General features: G+C 40.2%; 1 protein-coding gene across 2 annotated transcripts in view; it reads left to right on the top strand.

Moving 5' to 3' along the window:
- The first annotated feature begins 502 nt into the window (after window positions 1-502).
- Window positions 503-23,968, top strand: part of AGPAT5 (1-acylglycerol-3-phosphate O-acyltransferase 5) — a 60,716-nt gene continuing 37,250 nt past the window's right edge. Inside the window, exons 1-5 of one of the 2 annotated variants that reach the window (XM_082306867.1) lie at window positions 848-931; window positions 1,302-1,411; window positions 17,894-17,963; window positions 18,167-18,282; window positions 23,499-23,588. In XM_082306867.1, coding sequence (XP_082162993.1) covers window positions 18,187-18,282; window positions 23,499-23,588 — 186 coding nt within the window. In that variant the 5' untranslated portion in view covers window positions 848-931; window positions 1,302-1,411; window positions 17,894-17,963; window positions 18,167-18,186. Of the gene's footprint in view, window positions 932-1,301; window positions 1,412-17,893; window positions 17,964-18,166; window positions 18,283-23,498; window positions 23,589-23,968 lie in introns of both variants that reach the window. The other variant, XM_082306866.1, reaches the window with a different exon arrangement.

Raw genomic sequence — 23,968 nt, 5'->3', positions numbered from 1 at the left:
GGACTGGGAAGCACAAAACGCGTACAAACCCAGCCATCGCTGGGGTGGTAGCTGCCGACAGCAATAAGCACAATTTTCTGAGTGCTCCACTTTGGACTCACGGCAGAAGGGGGGGGAGTAAGTTTTCTTCTAACTTATGCTATGCTAGGTTAAAATTAATGCTGATTACAGCTCATCAATTATAAGCGCGGGTGCCTCGTTTCACATGGTGCCAAGCAGCTCTCCACCACGCCATGCGGGAGCAGCCCGGCACCCCCCGCCCCAGAGGGCCGCTGTAGCCACTCACTGCCTGCCGGGGCCGAGCGGGGAGGGCCGGGGCCGGGGCCGGGGCCGGGCACTGCTGGCGGGGACCCCCGCGGGCGGCTGGGCCGGCCCCCGTCCCCTCAGGCCGCGGCCGAGGCGGGGCCGCGGCACCGCCCGCCCATCCCGGAAGTCCCCCGCAGGCGCGCGGGGCCGCCTTCCTGCCGGCGCGGCCCCTCCTCCGGCCGGGCAATATGGTGGCGGAGGCGGCGCGGGGAGAGCCGTGAGCCGGGGCCGGTGCCGGTGCCCGCTCCCGCGCCTCCCTCCCTGCCGGCGGCCGCCGCTGCTGCTTCCCCGCCCGCCTGGCGGGTCTGCCCGGCGCGGCGGGCGATGCGGTCGGCGGGGCTGCCGGGCTGTGAGTGAGCGCGCCGCCCATGTGGGTGTCCCGGTGAGGCCGGGGAGCAGCGGGAAGATGCTGCTGTCGCTGGTGTTGCACACCTACTCCATGCGCTACGTCCTGCCCGCCGCCGTCATGATGGGCACGGCGCCCACCTACGTGCTGGCCTGGGGCGCCTGGCGCCTGCTCTCCGCCCTGCTGCCCGCCCGCTTCTACCGCGAGGTGGACGACCGCCTCTACACCATCTACCAGAGCATGGTGCTCTTCTTCTTCGAGAACTACACGGGCGTGCAGGTGAGCCGGGCCGGGAGAGCAGGGCAGGGCAGGGCAGGGCAGGGGGGCTCCGGCCCGGCGGCCCCCCGGGAGCCGGCAGCCGGTGGGGAGCGGCCGTCGGTGATGCCGGCCGCGGGCTCTCGGCTCGCCTCCCGGCCGGCGCCTGCCCCGCTTTGCCTCCCCTCAGGCCGCTGGGGCGGGCGGGAGGCGGCTCGCCTGGCAGGGCCCGCCCGCCGCCATGTGAGGCCGGCGGGCAGGAGGGTGCGGGCTGCGGCCTCTCCCCGGTGCCGGCGGGGGCTCCGGATCCGCAGAGGACAGCCTGCCTTCGCAGCCGCAGTTGCTCCTCTGGTGATGCTGTTGACGGAGAATTGGTGCTGTGTTCGTTTTGCAGGTCGGGAAAACGGAAGGGATGCGACAGCGGTCGTGCTCTGTCAGCACTCGAATGGCAGCCTCCTTTGCACACTTGAACCCTCTGGCCTGTGTTGCACATCTGTAGTATTGGTAGTAGACAAGAAAACTATAATCAGCTGTAATTGTACTTAATGCACCTACGAGTCTTTAATAAATAGATTACTTAACCTTTAAATTATTGCAGCAGCTCCGTTCTCATGCAGTCTACCCACTGTCAGTCTTGGGCCCTTAAATTTTGGATCAGCCATGGGTTGTGGTTATTCAGTATCTCAGAAACTGAAGTCCAAGGTTTCAGGTTAATAAGTTGGAATTGGAGGCCTCTCTTGCGTGACCAGAGCGGTATTTGCGTTCAAATAATAATACTTCGCTTATCTCACAAAGCGTTAAATGCTTGAAAGGCTACGTATTTGTCTGCAATTTGGAAGTAAATAAGGAAACTTTTAATTCTACATGCAAAAAATAATTACATAAATGGCAGGTGCTTACTGTGCCTAAACTTGACTTTCAAAGTTGTCTGAATATACAGAAGTGTGTTTGAAGTTTGTGTCATGTCAGCTGTAGGTGCTTTAGAGTAAAGAATAACAAGTGCTTACGTGTTGATTGGCAGGTGACAGAGCTGGTAGAAATAGGCCCTTCTTCCTATTTCCAGCTAAAGCATTTGTCCACTCTCTTATGAAGCATTTATTTCAAAATCATGCTAGGTCTCCCCTGATTTCCACTCCTGAGCTGCAGTTGTAGGCCTCACTTCATATCAGCTCTCATGGAAACCCCCCAAACCAGCTAAAGATAGAAGAATTGCACAGTTCAGGTGTGAATAGAACAGATGTGAATCAGGGTGAATAGAACAGATACAGACTAGAAGTGAGATCTTTTAGTGGTAATTAGGTTTTGATTCAGCTTGTAACTCATGTAACTTCACCCTTGCGCCTCGTCCAAATCAGTCCAAAATTAGTGATTTACATATCTTTTTAAAAAAAAAAAAAAGGAAGAAGGAGTGGTAGTTCACAGAATAAGTACTTACTGTTTTATCTGCCTTTTTATGTAGCATCTTTAATGCAGGTATCGATGTGTAGTAACACACCTTGGTCATTAGCTGCTGAAAGCAGCAGTATAATAGTTTAATTCAACCCGTTCTAAGAATGAGAGCTAAAAATCAAGATATAAATTGTCACAGAAAAATTACTCAAATGTCCTAAAAATAGTGTGCCCAGAGTAGCAACCACTTTGAGCTTTTGATAAGAACTTTTATCAAAAAAATGCCTGTGACATAAAGGTATGGAAAGGAAAATGCTAACTAAAAGAAACAAAAAGGCAGCCATTGTCTGTTGACCTCTATTTTCTTTTATTGCACTGATAAAACTTTATCCACACAAAAAAAATGGTGGGAGACAGTACATGTGATCACTTAGGTCAATATTAAAATAGAGATGCTTTGTCACAGTGAGCAACAGATGATGCTAAGAGAAGAAGAGATGATATATGCGAAGCTGAAATAAAGGCTAACAAAGAAGAGAACCCACAAAACCAATGTAGCACATGTCATAGGATAAGTAAAATGGTAACTGGGACTGAAAGGTAAATAAAAACTTGGAAAATATGGTACATATGTAGAGAGGTAAGAGGTAGAACCCTTAAAATTCATGTATCGTTTAACTGGAAGATATCGCTCATTTGTTTAAGGAGGAGAAACAGGGTGTCCTTTCAGACCTACTCTTGCAAACACTAAACATGCTTAACTTGAAACTCACAGTGGAAAGTTAAGCATGTGCCTGAGTGTTTGAGATTGGGATGGTAACCTGAGAGCTACTGTGAATTGGCCGTTTTAGGGCATGTAATTAGATGCAGAAGTGTAGCATCATTAAACTTAATCCTAAAACACAATGCAAGAATATTAACTTGCATGGCCTCATAAAGGCAGCTGTGGGGCTTTACCAATGTTAAGGCATTGTAATAGCTATTGGAGGGAGGAATTCAGCATTTCTTTCACGTTTATTAGTTTATTCAATCAATTAAAGTGTGTTGCGGTATTTTTTTCTAACTGGATAAATGAGAGGCCAACAACCTCATCCATCAGAATACTGGAACTTCTTGTGTAGTCTCACTGAAGTCATTAGGATTATACAGGTGCTTAAGTGACTTACTGAATCAAAGCCTTAACTGACTTTTTCTTAGCACTGCTGTTGTCTTACTCTATATAAAAAGTTTTTATGTCCTGTTTAGCATTCTTTGTTTTATTACGCTTAGAGTAGTCGTGTTTTTTCAAGGCGATAATGCTCCAAGGCAGTTGTGAATATTTGAGATGTCTGATCTTAAAATAATAGTTTTGCTGAAATTCCCAATAATGTGAGTGGGGCCTTAATAGAATAAAATTGGTTTGGATCATAAACATAGATTATTTTTTGACTGAATGAAATACTAGTGTATCTTGATATTTATTTTTTATTTATTTATCTATCAGGAAGTGATGCTTCTGTGGATCATCTTCTGTTAGTCCATCAAGTATCCAAATCAGTCTCCCCCTCACGACCATATGCACAAACGTATTTTTCTTCTTTTTTTTTATTCTCCTTGACTTGAATGTTTTTAGCGAAGTTTATTAAAACAAAAACTCTAGTTCATGCTAGGAAGGCATTTTATCTCTGTAGTAAATGCTTTTCAGTTGTGAAATGTAACTAAATAAGGTGATAACCTGAACTGCATGACAGAAAATCTTGAAAGACTAATAATTCCCTTTCTCTTAAGTATTTGACTTGAGAACTAAAATAATTACAGAGCTATAATTGCTGTGAACTCTTACTGAGTATTTATGTTCCAGAGAGTGGCTCATGAAGTAACTGTAGAAGTTTCTTTCTCATACTGTAAATACTTTCCCTTTTTAAGTTTTGGGTCAGACCTGGTGGGTTTTTTTTTCCCACCAAAATGATTGTTTTACAAAGCCTAAGAGAACTTGAGCTAAGATGGAATCAGTTTAGATTTTCCAATAATATTAGAATTCTGTTACTGAATTGCCAAAAATAGCCCTTTTGCTGAATGTCATGCAAGAGTGGGTTGTAGAAAATTGAAGAACCAGCATTTAGAGCACAAAAAGCAACCCAGAACATACCAATCCTGTAAATGAGGTAAACTGGGCAAAACCAGTATGACTATTAAGTGAAATCCTATAATGCTGTGTAAGTTTGTCAGTGCAGTTGCAGTTTAGCAGATATCAATGAATTTTATTAAGGAGCTATAAATATATAAAATTAATCTATACATGGCATTATGACAGTGCCCTTCAACAATCTCCAGGATTATAAACTCATAGCAATGAAAATCTGTAAATGCGGTCTGTTGGAAAGTGGCATAGAGCAAATGGCCCTGCTTTGGCCCTGTGTTGCTTTAGATGCAAATGCGGTTGTCTTGGTTCCCACCTGTCCTGCTGTAAGCTGCAGAGGTGCTACAGTACTCTGTTCTAGGAAGAGTATGTACGAGATGAAAAAAAACCCCTCACTTTACTCTATGTAAAGTGAGCAGTAAGTCTTAGAGAGCAAAGGATGTTAATTTTATCAGTGACAAGCCGAAGCAGTCACTGACACAAACAGGTGCAATTCAAGTGCTTTGGAGGACTTGCATTTGCTTATGCTAATAGTAGATTTGTCCCCAGGTTTCTAAATCACCAAGTGGCCTGTGAACGGCAGTTGTGTTACTGCTTTTGTCTTTACTCTCTTAGGGAAGTCTGGTCTCTTGCATTTCATACAGACAATAAACAGTTGCATCTTACCATAGAATGTGAAAACCAAAATGACTGCAAATATACCTATGATTAGGACGTTTGAAGGGCTGAAAGGACTAGTAATTCAATATGATGAATGCTGTCATCTCTCTGTGACCCTTAGCATCTTATCCCAGTTGCTGTCAGGGTGATGAAATTAATGCCTATTGTGTTTGTGCACATGTTTCAGATCAGATGAGGACTAAATGTTCTTCAACTTTTTTTTGTTGTAATTGTGTTTGATATTTTGTATTGAGTGGCGGTGAAGAAATAATAAAGAAATCATCACTCGGACTGCTTCCTAAAGGATCATTTTCCATCTGAAAGGTTTTGACAATTGAATAAAACCCATGACTGAATTAATGTGCATGGATTTTGTTCAGTGCTTGTGTTAGCTCTCTTCCCTACCCTGCTTCCTGCTGAATAGGAGTTTTTGGAAGTGGTGCTTTCATTAAAGGCACTCTGAAATTCTGGTTTTCATTGTCATTACAGGACTCTGGAAGGCCTGTGAGAATCAGATGCTACCTCAGTGTTGTTTAGCAGAGCTGTAGTATTTCTAGCAATTATTTTAGAAAATACGAGAGATCTCTGTTTAACAATGCAGTGTGCTTTCTGGATCGGTATTCAAGTTTGGACTTGCTGTGTCTCAAAAAGGTTGAAAACTACTTGGGATTAGAACACATTAAAACTTTGCAGAGACACTGTGCTGCTGAACTCTTGACGATACTTTCCGGTGGAGTAGGACTTGGGTTGTGTTTCATGTCTTGGCTTCCTAGGAAATCTGTGAGGAGAGCTTGGTGTCTGAGCTTGGGATGGATGCTTAGTCTTCTGGCTATTGGCCAATTTGCATTGGAAGTGAGGGTTGCGAGGTCTGTGCCCATCTCTATTCCCAGGACAGCAGCCTTCCCAGACAAGGTTATGTTTACTTACTCCCTGCTTTCCCTTTTGAAGCTCTTCAGCCATCCAACAGGTAATTTGGGACAGCCTAAGGTGGAGGTGGGAAGCAAAAGAGGCAGCGCAAGTCTAATGGCCAAGTTGCAGCGTACTGATGTCAGGGAGGTGCTTCTGCTTGCTGTTGGTGAGGTGGGTTGTCATCCCTTAGGAACCTGGTTCTTCCCTCTCCGCAGTGAGGGAGGCATCATAACCGGGCTTCATCAAGGCAGGGTGAAGGTTCATCTTCTAACGGCTTTCTGTCGGTAGATGTGGGTGACAGCGTCTGACTCCTCTCGAGATGAGGACCCATGTCCTGGGCAAATACCATAACCGGAAGGTCAAAAGGAGACATCACTTTTCACTGTTCTCCAGTTCTGTTTGGAAAGAAAGTGCTGGCAATTGTATTTTGGCATGAGCCTGGTTTTACAAACCTGTGCTTGAGTTCCCTGAGCTCTCCTCCCAGTCTGGCAGTTCAGGAGTGGGAGAGTACTGGGACGGCGTGGGAGCTGAGCGGGAAGGCGCAGAGCTGCAAGCAAGGCAAACCTCCAAGCTCAGGTGGTAGCCAAGCAGCCTCCAAGGGCTTGCGCTTTCCTAGTTTATTCCATGGAGCTTGCAGCAGCAACTCCTGTTAGCACCTGCTTGTGTTGCTGCTTTGCAAAACTATGTTAGCTGTTGTGAGGCATGTTGCAAGGTTAAGATAATCATACCTTGTCATTTATTTGCGATGGTAGAAATAACGAAATAAAGGTCTTGGGGGAGTGATAGAAATGTGGGGATTGGTGCAGTGCAAAGATTGAAAAGAAACTGGAGAACGTAGTGAAGTGAATCACTTTTGTGTGGTTAACTTCTGAAAGAAATCCAGTGAAATTTTTCTGCTGTGATACTAGCTCCATGAAGATGGTTTACCCTGGTTCATCTCATTAGAGATTTCAGGACGCAGCTGTCTCCAGGTATATGTCTTTTATAGCATACCAAAAAGTCCTGTAGGTTATTGTAGCAGAAATTAGTGATACCTGCTAAGCCTGAGGGATGTGGCTTTCACATTGAGATGGATGCCTAATTTTAGACTCTTACGTTCAACTGTGGTGTGAGGCAGCAAAAATAGATACATTAGGTATGTAAGCTTTGCGCTCTTTCTTTTTTAGATATTGCAAAAGATATATTTGCATATATCTTAATTTTTGTTCTGTCTCCCTTTGGCTATCGTTCTGAAGGTGAAAATGAAGTCCTTCATGACTCCAGTTTGTTGGGATATCAACTAGAGTTCTGGTGTGCTGCAGATTTGGCTCCGGGGCAATCTGGAAAGTATTCAGTATGGGGAGATTCCACATTCGGTGCTGGTCTTGATCATCCCCCGCCTCCTGCGTGATATATGAAAAATAAAATAAATAAATTAAAACTGAGAGCATTTTTAGAAATCAGGTATCAGCTGCCTGAACCAAAACTGCTGTTTGGGTTCGTAAATTAGAAGATTTGTGTGGAGATTCGCCTAGCGTACGTTTTCTCATTGGCAAGTCACAACTGAATCTGAATTTTATATCAGCCTTATCTAATACAGTCTGCAATTTAAAACTAATATGTATGTTTATATTTTAAAGTTAGCTACATACATTTATGAAAATCCTAAAAAGTAAAGTATTTGTCAGGTAGGAAAAGCTAAGGAGTGAAAGGGCAGGTTTGAATGCGCTTAAAAGTTCTGATTCCAAGTATTTGGCCAGTAAGTTTTACAATCTCATAGTTTCATTTTAAAATTTTCTGTTTAAATCTATTTTATTTTTAATATCTTAAGATTTTTAGTATATTCAGTTCTTAATATAAATTGTCCCGATTTTGCATAATTTGTTACATTTGAAAATAGAAACGGTATTTGTCACTTTTTTAAATGCCACCTTTTTTTTTTTTTTTAAACCTGCATGAGCTTTATACACCTTCCTCTTTGCATTTGACTGTGTTTTAGTAGATGCTGGGCCATGGAGTTTTACAGTGCTCTTCCATGCCCTTTCCTTCTGCTTACATAACGTGTCCAGATACTTTATGTAAGGATGATAGTTAATTGAGAAGTTTTTTCTCCTGGTACTCTACCATCAGACACTGTTCTTGTTAAGAGAAGATTCTATTCATAGTTAAACATTTGACTCCAATTATTTCAAACTATTTACCTCAGGCTTACAGGGTATACTTTTTTTCCTCAGTTTTAGTTGTGTTAGATGAAGTAGGCTCAGATGTCAGGGATTTTGACATTACAATTATGAGGAAGCATATCTTCTCAGGGGAAAAATACTCTTTAATCTTTGTTCTGTCAGTTTGAATTCATGCTGTGAAGACATTTGGGATAAAAAAACAGGGAAACTATTTTCTTCTTTTGTTCATTTCATTTCTGTCACATATTACTTGTCATCTTCCCTGTTATAACTAGCTCCTCAGTGTGGGAATAGGAAATCATACAGTTTATGCTAGTTTGATTTTTAAATGTAAAATTAGCTACCCATGATTCGGTCGAATCTGTATTTGAGCACATAACTAGAGGTGAAGAAAAATAATTATTTTGGATGACTTTGAACTGTATTGCGCTAGTTGCAGTAATTTTCTGGAACTTATGGATTGACTTGAAGAGTTATCCTGTCCCATTTTGTCATGCTACTTGGGAATCTGAGGGCATGCATGTTTCTTTTTGCGTAAGCAAACATAGTGCACAGTCCCGAGCAAGCTGCAGGTGAACACGCTCATTCACACACTGTGGTGGTGTGCAGATATCAGAGTGATTTTAGCAGTGGCTATTTTTTGAGGCTGATTCAAGTTTACTATGTTCAGGTCTGGAGCCAGATTAGTCGCAGCTAGCTCAGATACCTGCTTGCATGTTCTCTTTTGCTGTGTAATGATTCCTTTGCCTCAATTTGAAAGTCTGTAGTGCTTAAATTCTGAATACTTACTGAAAATGATGTGTGGAGGAGCTTTCAAAAATCTTACTCCACAGCACAAGCAGAAGACATAGAGGTTTCTTAATCATCCCCTTCCCATGCATGTCGACTCATGGGTAACTTCATACCCAGTTCTGTCTGTCCTTGCTACAAACGCTTGTACCAGTATTACAAATAAAGATACAATCAACTCCTCCTTGGAGTCCTTGGCATTTAGAAGCAGGTTCCTATTATAACGAGCCCTAGATAGTGGAACTGCAGACTGCCACGAGGTTTCCTGCTTCTGGCTGGTGTGAGGTGCACAAAGGATAACATTTCCAGAGTGTGCTTAATGTACCAAGGCACTATAATGACTGTTTTGGAGGCGATGGACGGGATGGGACATGGACGTTATGTATTTTCCACTACAGAAGAGTAATAAAGTAAACAATAGCTACATTAAATGTGGGTCACTTTTTCCTTTCTTTTAAGGAAATTACAAAAATTTGTGGGAAGAAATCTTCAGAGGTGCCAAAGGCTTACAAGGGAGACTATTTCTCTCCCAATGAAACAGGCGGAACACTTCCACTCTTGTGCTGGAAGGCATGTTCAGGTTTTGCGTAATACAAAGATGCCAGATGTTCAGAAAAACCCTCCTGTTGAAATCTCAGCTTATAAATAATCTCCTTTCACTTGTGCTATATATATTTGAAATATGTGCAGTACTTGTTTAAAAAAACGTAATTACTGGTGATTTATGAAAAAAGTTATTTAGATGCTCTAACTTTGACTTTCCCAAGTGGTCACTGATGATAACTGTGGGCCACTCCATGGTCTACACCATAGAACTGCACTGCAATCAAAAGCAAGTCATTTGCAGAAAGATTCAGTAAATTACTTAGGCACTGAAAATAGGTTTTTTTTCAGAATTTAGATGCCAAAATCTTAAAGTTATGTTCATGATAAGTCCTGCTTTTTTCTGTCACCAAGACTGAAACAGTTATACAGATGCCTTTTTTTTTTTTTTTTTTAAGGTTCCTCAGATAGCTAAGGAGTCCAGGCAGGAATGAAGTAATTGTGTACACTTAAAGCAAAGTTCCCAGCCCATGTATAGCCGTGATCGGGATCCAGAAGCAAAGCTCCTGAATCTATAGGTACTATCAAATGATATTTAACATATGCGGGCAGGACTGGGGACCTCAAAAAAAGTTGTAGCTCTTTTTTTTTTTTTTTTTCCTTCCCTATTTAAACAAACAAACAAACAAAACCCAAAAGAGAATAAACTATGGTAGCTCTCTAACTTAATGAGTTAGAGCACAAACTCAACTTACAGGATGCATCAGTTCAGTTGTCTCTACATATGCATATTCCCACCTCTTCTTTGAAAAAGATGATTTAGCAGTTTGTTTTCAGAAGAGAGAATCCCCCCTCCATAGATGTACCTTCTAACAGCAGTGAGCAGCATATTAGGGCAGGATAGGATCTGCATCTGCTTTCAGTGGGCTAGATTCTGGCAATTCAAGGCTGGCAGGCTCAGTATTGCAGATTTTGTGAGTCCACTTCTGCAGCACTGAGCTCCCCCAGAAGCCAAGAGCTCCTGCTTCTGGTTGATGTGCCTTGGGTAATCACTGGAGTGGTTTTGGTGAATCTAGTCTGGTGCTATTGTTTAAATAAGCATAAACTAACTGAAATTGCCCCAACATACTTGGTATTGCAGCAACTTATTTTCTCTGAAATTAACCTTTTGCTCAGATTGCATATTCAAGTTACTATGGATGTTTCCCAGAACTTCTTTGCTCTTCCATGTGTCCCTCCTCTAAACAATAATTATCACCTGAATCACCCTTTGAATGAGATGTTGCGAAACTATACACATCACTATCTAGGTAATGTTAGACTGTTGGGAATAAAGTGGTTTGTAATGTTCTGCTCTAAATCACCATCTGAGGCTTTGGGGAGGACTGTAAGGAAAGTTGCATAATGCTGCTGTAGGATTAAGTCCTTCAGAACTCGGTGCTCCCTGCAGCATCTGTGAAAGCTGCACGCAGGTGGGCACTGAAAACAAAACTAGTCTGGTTAAACACATATTGCTCATCTGTTGACAAGTGTCTCATTCCTTTTACAAGATTGTGAGGGCTTTATGGTTTTTTCTTAGAATTACAGTCACCCTGTTAAGAGTATTCAGAATAACAGGGAATGTTGGCATCATTTAGCCTGCTGCTGTAACTAGATGTTCTCAGTATATACTTTTTAGTTAACTTTTCTCTGTATGAAACTCTTTCAGCTTTTGCTCTAAAATAAGTGTGGTAGTTATTGCTCTTTATTTGATTTCCTTCCATAAGCTGATGGCAGTAAAACTATCAAGATTTTTCTTCAGACAACCTGCCTGCAGTGAAAATTATTTAGTTCTTTATGAAAGTCTAGAAAATTAGGCAACTAATTCCTTATAGCCTAAATATTTGCAAGTCTTTTTTATGCTGAAATACAAAGTAGTCAAATATGCAGAGAATAAAAGACTCTAAAGCTGTATTTTTACTGACATAGATATTATAAATTTTGTTGTGAATATTAATATGTTTTCATTAGCTCATAAGGTAACTGCATTTCCTTTAAGATTTTATTGATTCTGATTCTTCCAGAAGGAGCTTTCCCAGAATTCAGAGGTCAGTTATCTTTAATTCAGCTGAGAAACTGTAAAGCCTTTACATTCAGCATCAGAACTAGACTACTTCTATACATGTAGCTGGCATAACCACTCGTGTAAAAAAAAAAAAAAAAAAAAAAAAAACAAACCAAACATACCGGTTTGTCAATTTAGACCATAAGACTCAAAGCTAGTAGGAAAGCAAAAACTCACAGACTTCATACTTAACATCAGATGGTATGATTCAGTCCTGCATAATCCGTGTATGTTGCTAACATAGTCTTACAATAAGGAAATAAAGTGCCAGTAACTGTATTTATTGAAGTTCTCTGCTTTCTTGTTCAATCAAGTGATTTAAAAAAAAATTGAATCACATATAGGAATCTTCTCAATAGTCCCCAGAGCTCAGTCTCTTGGCAATGGTTTTCTTCACTGAACCCCAGTAAAATACATAGCTGCAGAATATTTGAGTGAACTGTCTGCTTCAATAAAATGGATTGCATTGTGATTTTATGGTTTGATGCTGAGCCTGAGCAGGAGAATTCAGACTTGTGCAATTATGTGTTGAGCAGATAGTCTCTTTAACTAAAGAGGTTATGAGGTGTAGCAATAATATGACCATTACCTAAGAACTGTATGTGACCTAAAGGTATTTTTAGAAAAATGATCCTTAAAGGTATACATTTTTTTCCAGATCCAGAGAAAAAGCAACTAAAAACTAAAACATGAAAGTCCTTTCTCCTTCTGTCCTATTCATATTCTTTATGCTGTAGGCAAGTGAAACCAATGTCTGTTAAATGCGAATAAAAGTGCTTCTCTATCTTCTGTGAAGAAAAATAAACATTGAAAATCCTTATAGTAGGACGTCTGAAAACCTGAGAAATTTGTCAGCACCAAGTACAAGTTCCCTATTTGTATGTATCCTGTCTTGACCCTGCTTCTTGTCAAACAGGGTAAATAGATCCTGTGATCTGGGGTACTCTCTCCAGAAGCTCAAAGGACTGGTTGTGTCATCAGGCAGGTTTTCAGACTAAGAGAGAATTTAAACAACTTCCCATGAGATGCCTGCAGCAATGCTGCAGAAGGCAGCTTGCACAGGGTTACACGTTGACTTCAGAAGCCGTATCTGGTGGTTGCTTTTGGTGGTTTGTTGATGCAAGCTCCACCCTTACACCACAAAATTATATCCAGACTTTTTAACAAACAGATGAGAAATACATCCTAGGATAGTATTTATTTTAATAAGCACTCACGTTGTAGTAGTGCCCAGCTAACAAAGACGCTCTTGTCCCACAGAGCATGCAATCCCAGTTACAAAAGTAGTCAGGAAGAAAGAGCAAAATGGAGAGAAGTGCGTGTTGTGAGGATAGCACAGCTGAGCAGATGAAGTTTGTATGCTTGTTTTTAAGTGAAGTGTTGATGACTTGAATGTTCTGTTTCTCCTCTCTTCCTCCAGGAGAGGGAAGGAAAGTTCTCCTGCTGTTATCCTACTGCTTTTATCCTTCTTTCCAGTTGCTATTGCCTGTGCTTGAAGCTGGCATTTTGCTGATCAGAATGCTCCACCTTCTCCGTGAAGTGCCCCAGTGCACAGCGGTTTTATTGAAGTAACAGCAAAGAAAGGAGCATCATTCTGCAATTCACACCTGGTTTCTTTGACTAGAGAAGGGAGGAGAGTTAAGAAGTCTGAGGAACCAAGAGTGAGTGTGCTGGTAGACATGTGATAGGACATCAGATGAGATGGACTGAGTTTTTACCACCAATAACCAGCTGTGTTACCTTACTGCCACTGAAGCAGAAGTGCCAGATCTGCTTGCAGGTCAGCTCCTGAACTGCTCCCATTATCAGCCACATCCAATTATCATATTAAGGTAATCTCTTTGCTAGGAGTTTGATGTAGTCACCAGTTGACCTGCAAGCAGGTCTTCTGATAGAGTGATTACTTTTATGTCTTGAGTTATTTTTGTCACGGCCCTGTTTACTGAGCTGATGTAGCTAGTATGCGATTAAATGATCTATTTAATTTTCTTTGGTATGTGCAGATTTCGTAAGCAAGAAATAAAATTCTGAATTGGGAGTGTCCACCTTGTTGCAGTGAAACCCTATGCAAATTATGAGTTACTCAGGGGTGGCTGCTGTGCAGGACTGTTTTACATAGCTACGTGGCCTACCACGGTAGCGCAGCTGTAGTTGTATATGTTGCACTGGAAGAAGCAGAGGCTGCGAAGGAAGCTGAAACTGGTGTCGTCAGATCACCCAGGAGCTGCCATTTGCATGGCTAGATCAGCCTGTCACTGAATTAGTAAATTCTTCCATCAGGACAACTTGTTGTAACCTCCTGCCACTGAATCAGAGCTTCCTCTGGCCACGACGCTTTGCGGTGTGTCTTGTGCCCGCTGAGCGTGTGAACGGCTTGTTGTATGGCATCCAGGAAAGGGAATCTTCCACAGAAGGGAATGTGTTAGCCTTCAGTCTCCTTTATTTGAGACCTCACTGAATCGAGTTTGACAGCACTGCTATGTAAGCAGATTTGAAAGACCCATATTAACAGTAACCATATTACCCATTGTTGTGAACTGGGCTGTGAAACAACCAAAACATGGCTAAAAGCACACTTTAATGTTCTGTACCCAAGCAATGTTTGCAGTGTTAGGCTGTAAATCTGCATTTTTAATATTTTCCCTCAAATCTCTGCTTACTTTGGCTTGCTGTGTTGCTCCTCCTTTTAACTTGTTTTCTTTGCTTGATTTCATTGTGCTTTTTTTTTATTTTTAACAAGGCAGCACCTATTCAAATGAATAGGTTTCTCACTTCATTGTGGCAGACAGGACATTTATCTTCTCAGTCTTTCAAGCTGATCCATAGGTAGAATGTGTGCATACTGCGGCATTTGGAGAGCTGTGCATGAAATATCTGAAACACCAGATCCGTTAGCTTCTGAAACTGAAAATTGCCTCCCAAGTATGTCCTGCACCGCTTCCCTGGTGCTGGCTAGTGAGTGCCCTGCAGAGGGGAAGACCACCCCCCGGGTGCTCTGCAGGCCCCGGGAACGCGCTGTTCTTTTGAGGAGAACTAGGAGTCTCTTAGCTACTCTGATCTTTTCAGGTTGCTTCAAAAGGGGCATGCACACAACCTGGCACTGTACACACTTGTTTCTGCATTGCTGTCCCTGGTAAATCACTCAAGTCCTTGCCTTCACTGTGGTCCCCAGATCTCTTCTGCACCAGCAGACTAAGAAGGAGCCAGAGGCTGCGCAGTCTCTGCAGCAGGGAGTTCTGCAAAGTTAGCTACAAAAACCAGCAGGGAGTCAGAGGTTTTCTGGAGACCATAAAGAAGAGTACTCTTATCATTTCCTTCTGCAGCTGTAATACACATCAGGTGCTCTGGTTCACTTAAAAGCATCAGATTGCCAGAAATTGAAGGCTTGCCTTGAGGGGACTCTTCCCCTCCTTATCCACAAGCAGGTGAATTCTTCAGACATCATCTCAAAGGGAAAAAGGCAACATTTCTGCGGGATTCAAAGCTCTTAACTGTTAGCCCTCTGTTGTGTAGGGTCTATGAAAACTTCCAGAAACACAGCAATAAAGCAAAAATGCTTTGTTCTCAGAAGGAGAGCTGTGTGGCTGCCCACAGAGCAGGTGTCTGCTGTGAAATCTGAGGAAGCTTTTAGAGAATGCAGGTTGGAAGTTGCCGTTCTTATCTGGTTGTAATAACAGTTGTATCGTAAGTTTGTAGCTCTGAGTTCCTAGCTGTGAATGTCTAATACCTGAAGAGCTGTTTGCTGGCCTTTCGTGAACTGTATAAGCCTTTTCTTGAGATTACTGAAATGGGCAGTGCTGAAGTGAATGATGCTGCAGTTAAAGCTGTTGCATCCTCTTAGGCTGAGCCATCTGAGCGAACAAAATAGAGTTTCCAGATTTTCTCACTCCTTCCTTTGCTTTGAAATAAAATATCTAGGGTTTTTTGTGTTTAATGAGAACTAATTATAAATAGGAAAAGAGTTTTTTTGTTTTGTTTTAGTTCTGTACAACAGTATGGCTATGTGTTTTATCATGAGTAAAAAATTTTGGTCCATTACGTGTAAACACATGTAACTTGTACATAGAAATTGCTTACAGTAACAATGAGCGGGTGTTCCTCTGGGATTAAAAAGTGAACTAGATCCAATCTTATTGAAACAAAAAATAATACAGATTAACTGTTATATTTGGCAGGCACAATCATACTTTTTTTTTTTAAGGGAATGAGCCGTTATATTTGTTTTTACTTATGCAATAGTCACAAGTGAATGCTTTGAATTGTGGGTCTGATTACACTGAGATTTTGACTTCGTACATTAAAGTGGAAATTTTTACAAGTTGAAGTTATAAATTGTATATTTCGAACCCTATTTCTTGTGTGGGGCAGCTCTTACGGTGTCAAGGGCAGATGTTGTTTTCCTCTTGCTCTTATTTTCTTACATTTAAAAAAAAAAAAAAAAAACCACAGATAGCATTCAGGACCTTCTGGATTAGTGATTTGTTGTATTGGGCCTTTTCCCTTCCTCTAAAACAGTCTTTGCCAGAAACTGCATCGTGGAATCTTAACTTGAAATTAGAGAAAACAGTATTTATGGACCTAGTGCGTAACACTGCTGGAAAAGTGTAATCTTAAAAAATGAAACTTTAACTCCATAAGAGACAGTAGGAAGATAATTTTTTATTTCAGTGGAATTGTTGCACCTGAACTGTAAGATCAGACCCTCTGACTGCTACCTTGCACTAAATAGTGTGGGGTACCTGGAGCGTCAGCAGTAAGGTTATAAATTCTCCTGGAACTTTAATGAGAACATCACTCCTACAGCAAAATCTTGTTTGAATTTCTTGGATGCTGTTCAGAATATACTTGTCAATTGACTTATTACAAATAATGTTCAGTTAAAATTTATTGTGCATACCTTTTTTTTTTTTTTGAAAAAAATTAATTCATGTAAGTCATATTCTCTTTACTGTATGCTGGATGACCTCTTGTTCACATATTTACTGAATATCTCAGTTTGCCAATATCTGGTGTCTTACCTTGAAAGCAAAATTTGATCAACAATGCAATTGATTGCATTTCAAAGAAGAAGGAACAGCATGAATGCAAAACATATAGCATTATGTGGGGTTTTTGCCTACCATTACAATACAAGGCATTACCCATCTGGTATCACAGGTTAACTGAGAGATGGGCATATTTTCCAGAGATGCTCATAGGGACCTTCTGTGAGGATCAGTACGAGACTTGGCATACTAAATGATATTAATCAAGATCTGAATATAGTTAGATCTTCCTGATAAAATTCCCAGATGGTCCAGACTAGGGAAGTGGTGATAATAAGTGGGTAAACCTTCCAAATAGCGCTTTGGTTTTTGGTGACTGGAGGCACTTTGAAGAAGAGTGTAGGTTTAATACAGCTAACTTCTAGAAACAAGGAGTACAGCCATTGGTATTGGCAGAGCAAGATGAGCATGCTACCTAGAACATATAGGTTGGAAAAACTAAGCTTCATTAGATAATGAAAATATTTATTAAAGATAATTAAAGAGCTGCATGGATTCTTGAATTCAGAATTGAAATGGTTTCATTAATTTCTTGTTTTATATTTGAATTAAAAGTAATTGAATTAACCCATTTTAAAAGGTGGCTTGGATTACAGCTTCAGCATCTTGCTTTGTAGTCATGATCTCGGAAGGTTATTTTGCTAGCAGGCAATTGACTTTCAGGGGCAGGAAACTACAAAGTTAAAGGGTGTCTTTAATGCAAGAGAGAAAAAAACATAACAAAACCTGCTGGCTGGAAGCTGAAGACTGATTTAAAGACACCCTTCAACCTCATGCTTTTTGGTTCATTCTTGATGGTTAAAATCATGGTAAATGGTTGAGATTTTGTTCTCGATGTAATCCAGAAAAATTTACCACTTTAGATTGAACGATAACGAGTGTCTGACTGAAGTATGTCTTATTCATTAGATATATAAAGTTAAATGGTGGTTTTGTACACATCTGTGATTCCTCTTTACCTTTAATTATATTGATATAGGGATTTTGTGGATGTAGGTCAGCTTCCATGGATCCAGTTCTAGGGCTGAGGCACAAGAACAGAATAGCTTTCTTAAGCTCTCATTAATTAATATTCACTGCTTTGTTGATAAGTCAGTTGTATGCATGATGGGTACTGATGCAGTGGTGGGGTGTTTTTCTGTTAATGGTGCTAACTTGCTGGCAGTTTTCCTCGTAAATAGCTAATTACTGCATTGGATCTCATCACTGCCTAATGCCATGAAAATAAATAATAAAGTAATACTACATTCCTTTTGTTCTTTTTAGGTAATAATCTACGGGGATTTGCCAAAAAATAAAGAAAATGTAATATATTTATCAAATCATCAGTGTACAGGTTTGTATTTTTTTGTTTGTTTGTCTTAGAACTTTTATAGATTTAAAAAATCTGCTTGTCTCTTTCCAACCTTGCCCTAACAAGCAAGAACTTCCAGTTCAGAAACCTTTAATGATATTTTTATGTACAACATGCACTTTTTGTTTCATCAGTGGCAATTGAAAAGTAATTTAACTAAACATTTTGGGCTTTTCTCTTTGCAGTTGATTGGATTATTGCGGACATGCTGGCAATTAGGCAGAATGCTCTCGGGCATGTCCGGTATGTCTTGAAAGATGGGTTAAAATGGCTTCCGCTGTACGGGTGGTATTTTTCACAGGTAAGTCCATTCACTTTTTCCTTGCTGTTTGTGGGTCAAATCTGTAAGATGTACTTTCCTTCCGTTTATCATACATGCTGGGAAGATGTAGTTTTGAGCTGGCACTTGTTTATTTGAGCATGAAAATACCTGGTTTCACTCAGTGTAGTTAGATATGTATCTTAGTTGAGAGTTATTAAAGAATCAGTTTACTTTTCTGAATGAATACTTCTTATGGATGGTGTTTATTACTAGAATTAAAACCGTAGAGTCTGCTAGAAGCATTTCAGAATATTCTAGAACTTTATTCTTTTTACAATCCAAAACCCCACTTAGCAGTAGGTGTAAACAGACTTTATTTTCTATGTATGGGGTTTTTTTTTAATCATGCTACAAATTGGGAGTAAATCGACATTGCTGTGGTGTACTTATTTATTTGTCAATTGTTTGGTTTTAGCACAATATAAAAGAGGAAATTTGGACCTTAGTATAGTGTGGAGGAAAAGCAGATCCCAGCCTCCATTAAAGTGTTGATGGTTTTTCTTTGGACTTCAGTTAAACAAAAACCTGCGTCTAACAGTATTCCTGTTACTACCTTTTACTTTCTCCTCTTCCTGCATAATGTTCCTCTTGTTCCTTTTACTTTGAGAACTCAAACTGGTGTGACTCAAAATTATACAGTTACTGAAGAAACAGTGGGCTGTGGTCACTGTACAGCCAGCATACTGAGTGGATGTGATCTTTAATCTAAAATGATGGATAACAGTGTAGACGGCTTTACCTGCCTAAAATCCTCTCTGTCTGTTCTTTGCTTTTTCTGCAAGCAGGACTGTTTCTATATACAAATGAAATAAAGTGTAGAGGGTGATATTTTTGGAAGTATTGGTATGTTTTGCTAGGTGATCAGAAATGGCTTCACAGTATTTATCTCAGGATTTAGATGGGTGCTTACTTGTTAGAATAGCAATGGATTAAGTTTTGGGTAACTGTTCTAGAGTCTCGCCAAGGTTTAAGCGGCCTAACCACTCATCCGTGACAGCCTCCAAGAAGCTAATGTAGGTTGGATTGGGCTTAAGAGTGTGTTGGGTGAGGAGAGGTACAGATCCATGAACTGCCTAATTAATATGCTGAAGAATAGGAAGTGCCTTAAACAGGGGCCTTTCCCAGCAATCAGATGTTGCCTTTTAGCTTGGGTGTAGGTACCTAATTTGAACAGAGGTTCAGAGTCTTGGATCATGTCACATAAGATGCCCATCGCTAGGGTGTGAACTGCCTCACCATTTTATCTTAAAGCACAGGTAGTGGTTGAGGTTCCTACTGTCTCTTCAGCATGTAAGAGTGTCCCCTGAGATACTGGGAGATCAAGGTTCAATGTTTTCAGCTTGATGGCTGAAAATGTTTGTTGTCTTCTGGATGAGTGCCTTAGACAGCAAGTAGGCTCTAAATCTAGGCTGGAACATGGGTGGTTGCCATCCTTTCTTCTAAAATCACTATGTTTAGAAAAGAATACGCTGCAGAGAAAATAAGAAAACTGTTCACAATTTCTTTTTATTGGTGGATTTGCTGTCCCAGTCCCCTAAATAAGTACAGACTGTCACACCCTGTCATACCTCACTGAGGGTATCAGTTAGGAGAAAATGGACTCTCTGTTGTCTAATGCCTGTCCCCGCTAATGGCTCTGGTTCTCTACATTTTTCTTCTACTAAAGCGACCAGTCTGCTGCATGGAAATATTTTGCTCTTTATCCTTGCCTGTGGTCATTACATTGGTTGTGATTTATGTCTGCTTTAATTAAAATACAGACAGGATATATATATTCCATCGGCTATCATGAGGTGTCCAGAAATTTTTTTTTTTTTTTTTGAGATTTTGGAAAATTACTATTGCTATCTGGAATATCCGGCACTCAGTTTCCTGACTGCTATATTGACTGTTAAAAGAAGGTTCCTGTGGAAATTAATCTGAATGTAGCCTACATTTTTAATCAAAACATATATATTCAGTAAAATCTGTTCAGCTTTGGATTCCTCAAAACATAAAACTTCTACAAGATTTAGTGGGGAATGATTATATATATTTTTTTATATATATATATTTTTAATTCAGTGACACAAATGAAAGGCAGCTTACTAACTGTAGTGATGCGTGTGTGTTTAAATGACAGAGACGGGATGCAGCAGGACTGCAGTGCAAGCTAATAGGTATTTTTATTGTTTTTATCACACCAAACAGTGCAAAAACATAAAACACTTCCTGCCTTTCCTGTTGATGTTCTGTCAGTGATGTCATTTACACTCCACTAAAAGTTTCCAGAGCCACGTAATTACGCCATGCTCACGGAATTCATATTCCCTACCTCAGGTAAACATCCTGTTTGGAAATAAACGTGGTCTGGATGTCCAGGAGAGCGAAATTCAGGCACAAAGGAAGTATATTTGTAAACATAATCCATTGTTGACTGAGAGAGGGGCTTTTAAAGTACAGCGGAAAAAAATTACAACCTTAAAAACAGTACTTCCAGAAATCTGTTTTGAAAAGCGTTCATATATTTGATCTCTTACTGAAAAGGAAATGCAATACAAATTGGGGAATTTGAGCTATATACAATTGCATAACTAGCATTCTTCTTTGGAGGCAGCTATCTAATAGCAAGAAAAGAAAAGAACCACTTAAATTAACCTGTAATGTTCCGGGTTTGATTTATTAGGTAGAGCTATTTCTTTTCATAGAACTGGCTTTATTATTTTTGGGTGGATCTGAAATTTTTTTTTTGCCCTATCTTTCTCCACCAAAATGCAGCTAGCTCCTATTCATCTTATACCACGTGGTGAGGCTGGGGTGTAATTTTGATAAATATTTTTGATATCCCGGAGTTTGCTTGATGTTTTAACATAGGAAGTATGTCTTTGTCTTCTCTGTTATTCAGCATCAGCTTGTGCACCCTTTTGGTTGTTACTGAATTTTAGCCAAATATTTAGCTGTTATGGCATCTTGCCTCTCTTTAGCTTTGTAACCCTGTGCCATAGGGGAGGTGACGTATTTATGTAGTTGGGTTGTATGCAGCGAATGGTGATCTTACGATATGTAATTTGTCTGTTCTTATGTTACGTGACTGTATGCCCGTATTTACTTGAGAAGTACAAATCTATTTCTGAGCATTAAGAAGTCCGAGATGGGGACACCAAACCTGTCTTTGGTATTGTGGTGTCCCTTAGCAAACCATACAATAGTGACTTGATTTCTCCAAGTTCACAAATTAAACAAGGAAAAGGTGGTTCAGTATTTTCCCAGTTTATGGCAGCTGGTTAGCAATTTGATAAACAGGGGAAGACTTTGATTCCAGCCTTCCCTCATTTATCAAAGCTTGACCTAGCTGAGCTCACACAGAATGATGACTTACCAGTTACATGGAAGTCTTGTGTAGCAGGTGCGTTATTGCTCATACCGAACTGAGTTTGCCCTTCCTGAAAGCGGTTGTTGTGGTGAGTGTCACTGTACAGAATAAGACTTCTACTTCCCTTAAATGGTGTCAGATCTTAAAAACGGTCTTACATGTGGAGTGTGTAGATAACATGTGGCACTCTGTTTGCCACACAGCTGATGAAACGTTTTTCTGTTCATGCCATTATCTCCCTGGTGAACTGCTTGTGGGCTGGTGCTGGTACGATGCCCCAGCCTGCTAAAGGCCAAGCTCAGTGGACTGGGGGGTTCTGTTCTTGGTTTGGTCCCCTGCCAGCCACAGCATCACAGCTGAGAGTTGCAGCTGGCTACTTCACTTGGAAGGGAACCACAGACAATAATGTTAAGACAGAATATTTAATATGGACTTAATGTACCATTGACTTTCTGTTCCTTTTCACTGCAGCTTTTGGAGAACAACTTAAAAGTCATGTAAAATACCACTAGCTAAGCAGCTGCACAGCCTCCTCTCCATGCCATGAAAAGCAAAGGCTGAGAGCAGTTTGCATAACCACCTCTTCTGCCTGCCTCCTCCTAACCCCTCAAACTTTATTCCTTTCAGTGCCATGCAAGTAAAATAATAGCTCCCCACACACACACCACCACCCGTTTCTACAGTGTACTGTATCTTCTCCTGAGATAAGACATTTGAATGAGGTTCAGCTCTTAGTAATTTTAATCTTACTGTCACCTTTCTGTTAAAAGCGTGTAAAACTGTAAATGGACAGAAATTATCTTACAAATCCTAATGCCAACAGTCAGGGTGGGCAGAAAAGAATATTACCAAGTTAGGGAATCAGTTAGAAAACCCATGAGAACAATGTACCTTAAAAATGAAATTCTGTTATTTGGAAGCTATATTTTTTTTTTTCCAGAATTCATTGTATCAGTAGTTCATTTTGGAGCGTGTTTGTTTACATCCTCTTGTAGCTATGCTGTAGATAAAACTAAGTGATGGAAGAGGGAAATGATGAGGCAAATTTTATTTCTTTATAACCGTCTTTCTTTGTGTGTACTTTGCCATAGTCCTTTTACTGAAGTTTTTGTTATAAATTGTGCTTACCAAGTTATAAAATGAATCTTTTCCAGGAAATGGTCTAACTTTTAATAATGATTTTCAGTAAAAATACTTTTATAAAATCCTTTGTCTTCTAAAGATTTTGTGTTTCTTGTTCAATTGTTATCTTGGTGTATAACTTCTGTATTAAAAGTTTGATTCTCTAATAAAGTGCATAGAAGTTTTCAAGACCTATGCTAGCTGCATTTGTGCTACTCATAAATTTTGTGTGTATAGGTACAATACTTGTAATTCCAGTATTTGCATTAGTCACTATTTAAGAGCAGGCACATAAAATTGAAAATATTGACCTATAATTACTTGTATGTGAGTAACTTCAGTTGTGTGATTTTTTTTCCTTTGATACACAACATAAGCTGCTTGTCAATGTTGTCAGGAATAGATAGATCCCTGGGGTCGGTTCCAATGCCATCTTCCAGTTAATTATTTAACACCTTTAAACAAGACACTTCAGGTGTCTTATAATATTTTTTTTTTTTTTTTAGACCTGAACTTTATTTAAACAGATTTTGTGAACTTAAGTACATGTAAATGTGGAATTATTTTCAGGTGCTTTCATCCTAGCAGAAAACATCTTGTGGGTGATTTGCAGTGTGAGTCATAAAGGCAACTTGTCACTGTTGTCTTGTTTGTTCTTCTATCAACTATTCTACATTAAACTACTTAAATATTTAACACTTTCATTTTTTTTCTCTGTTAGCATGGAGGAGTCTATGTAAAAAGAAGTGCCAAATTCAATGAAAAAGAAATGAGAGAGAAGTTGCGGTCCCAGATGAAAGCTGAGACTCCGGTAAGATTATACCTTCCTTCCCCTGCTTCTCATTTCTTTGACTGTTTTGATGGCAGCTTATTGGAGAAATGAGCCGTGCCCGATACCTACAAACTGCAAGATGATAATCATAGATTTGTTTTCTTTCTGTATTTTTACAGTTACTTTCTGTGATTAGAGTGATAACTCTAACTAAACTGAGGAAAATTTCACTAGTCCTTTATGAATGATATGAACTTTGTAATTCTGTCTGTAGAGGGCAGGGGGGATCTGGACTAAATCTTAGAACATGAGCTGTAGCACCTTCCTTTAGAAACCACTTTCAGTGTTCCCTGTGTTTTAAAAGACAACATTTTGACTACTGTATGCTTGTGAGAGACTCGTATTTTTGTAGAATACCA

This window comes from Platalea leucorodia, assembly GCF_965183815.1.
Source record: "Platalea leucorodia genome assembly, chromosome: 3".
NCBI lineage: Eukaryota > Metazoa > Chordata > Aves > Pelecaniformes > Threskiornithidae > Platalea > Platalea leucorodia.
This window is presented reverse-complemented; position numbering and strand designations above follow the sequence as displayed.